At 49.7% G+C, this 2,453-nt stretch overlaps 1 protein-coding gene across 1 annotated transcript; it reads right to left on the bottom strand.

Moving 5' to 3' along the window:
• Positions 1–1,437: 1,437 nt before the first annotated feature.
• Positions 1,438–1,953, bottom strand: BDR25DRAFT_173327 (uncharacterized protein; the record flags this gene model as incomplete). The annotated part of the gene is made up of 1 exon (XM_033684154.1): positions 1,438–1,953. A coding segment is annotated over one exon (516 nt), but the record flags the coding sequence as incomplete, so codon positions are not given.
• Between the last annotated feature and the right edge of the window lie 500 nt (positions 1,954–2,453).

Below are 2,453 nucleotides of genomic sequence, written 5' to 3'. Positions count from 1 at the left end.
AATGCAGTTGATTCCGCACTTCTGCATACGGTCTACTGTGTTGTTAATAAGCTCTCGATACGGAACAACAACCACAGTAACGCCGGCATTGTCTATGCACGCTGGCACAGTAAACAGCAAGCTCTTGCCTCCGCCCGTTGGAAGCACAACCACAAGCGGCGTCTGACTGTTGAGTACAGCATGCAATGCCTGCTCTTGCTCCACAGACTGAAAGCTAATCTCCTGTTGCCTAACCACCTGCTGCATTGCCTTCTTAATAGCTTTGTCTTGATTGTCTTGCACGCAAATCCTCTAAGGCTGTAGTCCTAGCTCTTTCTCCCTGCTCTTGCTGCTAATGTCTTGCTCTTGTGTTTGCTTTGTTCTATAACAGCCTAATTCCCTCTTATTTTCCTTCTCCTTCTCCTTCTCCTTGCGTCCCCCTTCCACTTCCTCCTTTTGCTGCACTACCCTAAACCTACTATTAAGTCCTAAGAAGCGGTGCCACATTGTGCTAAGAGGTTGAAACGCCTCAATAGAGCGCGAGCTAAGATGCTTGACAATGTCAATTAGCACACTATAGTTTGCTAAGCCTATGACTGTTGTCCGCGAGTTTTGTAGCTCTACTAAGTCCTTGCCTTCTTTGTCCACCTTAGCTTCTTTAATCTCCCTAACATTGTCTTAATACCCTTTGCTAAACAAGTGCCTAACTGCAACTCGCCTAATGCTAACAGCTGTGTGCTGGTAGTTCTGTGTGTGTAGCTTAACACCTAGTCTCTTGCCTGTCTCTTGCTTTAGCGCCCGCGTCAGATGGTCTGTTGACTACGGCCCTTGCTCGTTCGCCCAGATGTAGTCGATGCGTCCTTCGCCGAGCACCTGCACCCGGAGATACTCCTGGAATGGCCGCAAGTATACCAAGTAGATGGCCATGACCTGCCCCAGCCGCGGCGGAAGAAAACGCGGAACCACCTTTAGTCTATCCCACTGCGACTGAGACTTGTGATAGCGGACAACAGTTATAATTTGGCTGTCTGCCACAAAGATATTGCGGTCCTGCAGCAGCCCGTTACGAAACCTTATTGACAAGATCTCTGGCCCTCGACCCGGCTGTCCAGACGTTATGTGCACGCACACTAAGAGCAGCGTTAAAAAGCGGTTGACCTGACGCAAGTACTGCTTAACTTGCTTAATATGCTACTTTCTGTAATGCTTTAGCCTACGGCCTTGCGCGCTCTGCTTAACCTGGGTCAGCATCCAGTATAGCTTGTCCGCTAGACTGTTCTCGCGCCGCTCTGCAAACTACTAGCCTTGCTGCGTGAAAGTTACTTCGTCTACCACGTGCGCTAGATTAATGGCAAACCGCTCTTTGGCCTCTTTAAGCCATATTAGCTCCTGCCATAACATCTCCTCTACTTCAACTACTATGTCCTGAGCCATCTTGCGGAACTGGCTAATGTAGATGGGTCGGCTGTTTAAGTAGAAGATCTTCTTGTCCTTAGACCAGTACGCGCTGCCTAAGTTGCCGTCTGTCAACGCAACATGCTTTCCATACGCCAGCAAGCTAATCACTTGGCTTATTAGACTGTACGAACTGTCGGCCAGATACTTCACTCTCTTGGCTAGGAAGCGCTCACGGTCCTCGTCAGTCTGCTTGCTGCGCTCAGCTGACGGAAGCAGCTTCTCGACGCCCAACACGCGTATGCAGTATGCTACGCCGGCGAGCATGTATGAGTAGTGTTTCGCCCTGCGCAGTCGCCGGGCCGTGGCATCGATGCCGAGCACGGCCAGAAAGTGGACAAACCCGCTGCTAAACGGCTGATCGCCTACTGGCTCAAAGATGAATAACGCAAGCACGTTAAGCAGCGCGTCCTCTAGCTCAACCCTTTCGCTGCTAGGGTCACCTAAGGCCTCCCACAACGCTAACGCTAGCTCCTTTTGCCGGCCCTTCCAGCAGAAGAGCTCGCGTGCGTCCTTCATCGTGTCTACCTTCGTCCTGCGGCGGTGGATAGGGTGATGTTGGTATCGTCGAGTGGTGATGTCGCTGTCGTCGCCGCTGGCACTACCGTCCTCACCTTCAGCGTGGCCAACAGTACGTAGTACGTTACGTTTGAGCTTTTTTCTGCCAGTAACTTCTCAATTTGGTAGTACTTTTGTACGTAAGCGGTGAATTGATTGGCAAGTACGTAACGTAACAGTAACTTCTCAAAATCCTTATACTTTTGTACTTTTCGCGAGAAGTTTCGTCGGTCCGGGTCAAAATTGTTCCGGGAGAAGCTTTTTGGCCTGGATGAAACGCCCTGCTGTTAGTATAGCTTGAATTAAGAGACTCTCTGGCTGTATACAACTGCCTTGACAACGATTAATACAGTGTTTAGTAGTAAGAGGCAAATAAAGCTCCTTAGCTAAAGTCGCAATAGTCTCTGCTTCACGCGTTGTTAGCAACGTAGCAATAGAATTTAAACGCGATTTTGTAGTCC

This window comes from Lindgomyces ingoldianus (genome assembly GCF_010093535.1).
Source record: "Lindgomyces ingoldianus strain ATCC 200398 unplaced genomic scaffold BDR25scaffold_90, whole genome shotgun sequence".
Lineage (NCBI taxonomy): Eukaryota > Fungi > Ascomycota > Dothideomycetes > Pleosporales > Lindgomycetaceae > Lindgomyces > Lindgomyces ingoldianus.
The sequence above is the reverse complement of the archived record's forward strand: the minus strand, read 5'-3'. Positions and strand labels throughout refer to the sequence as shown.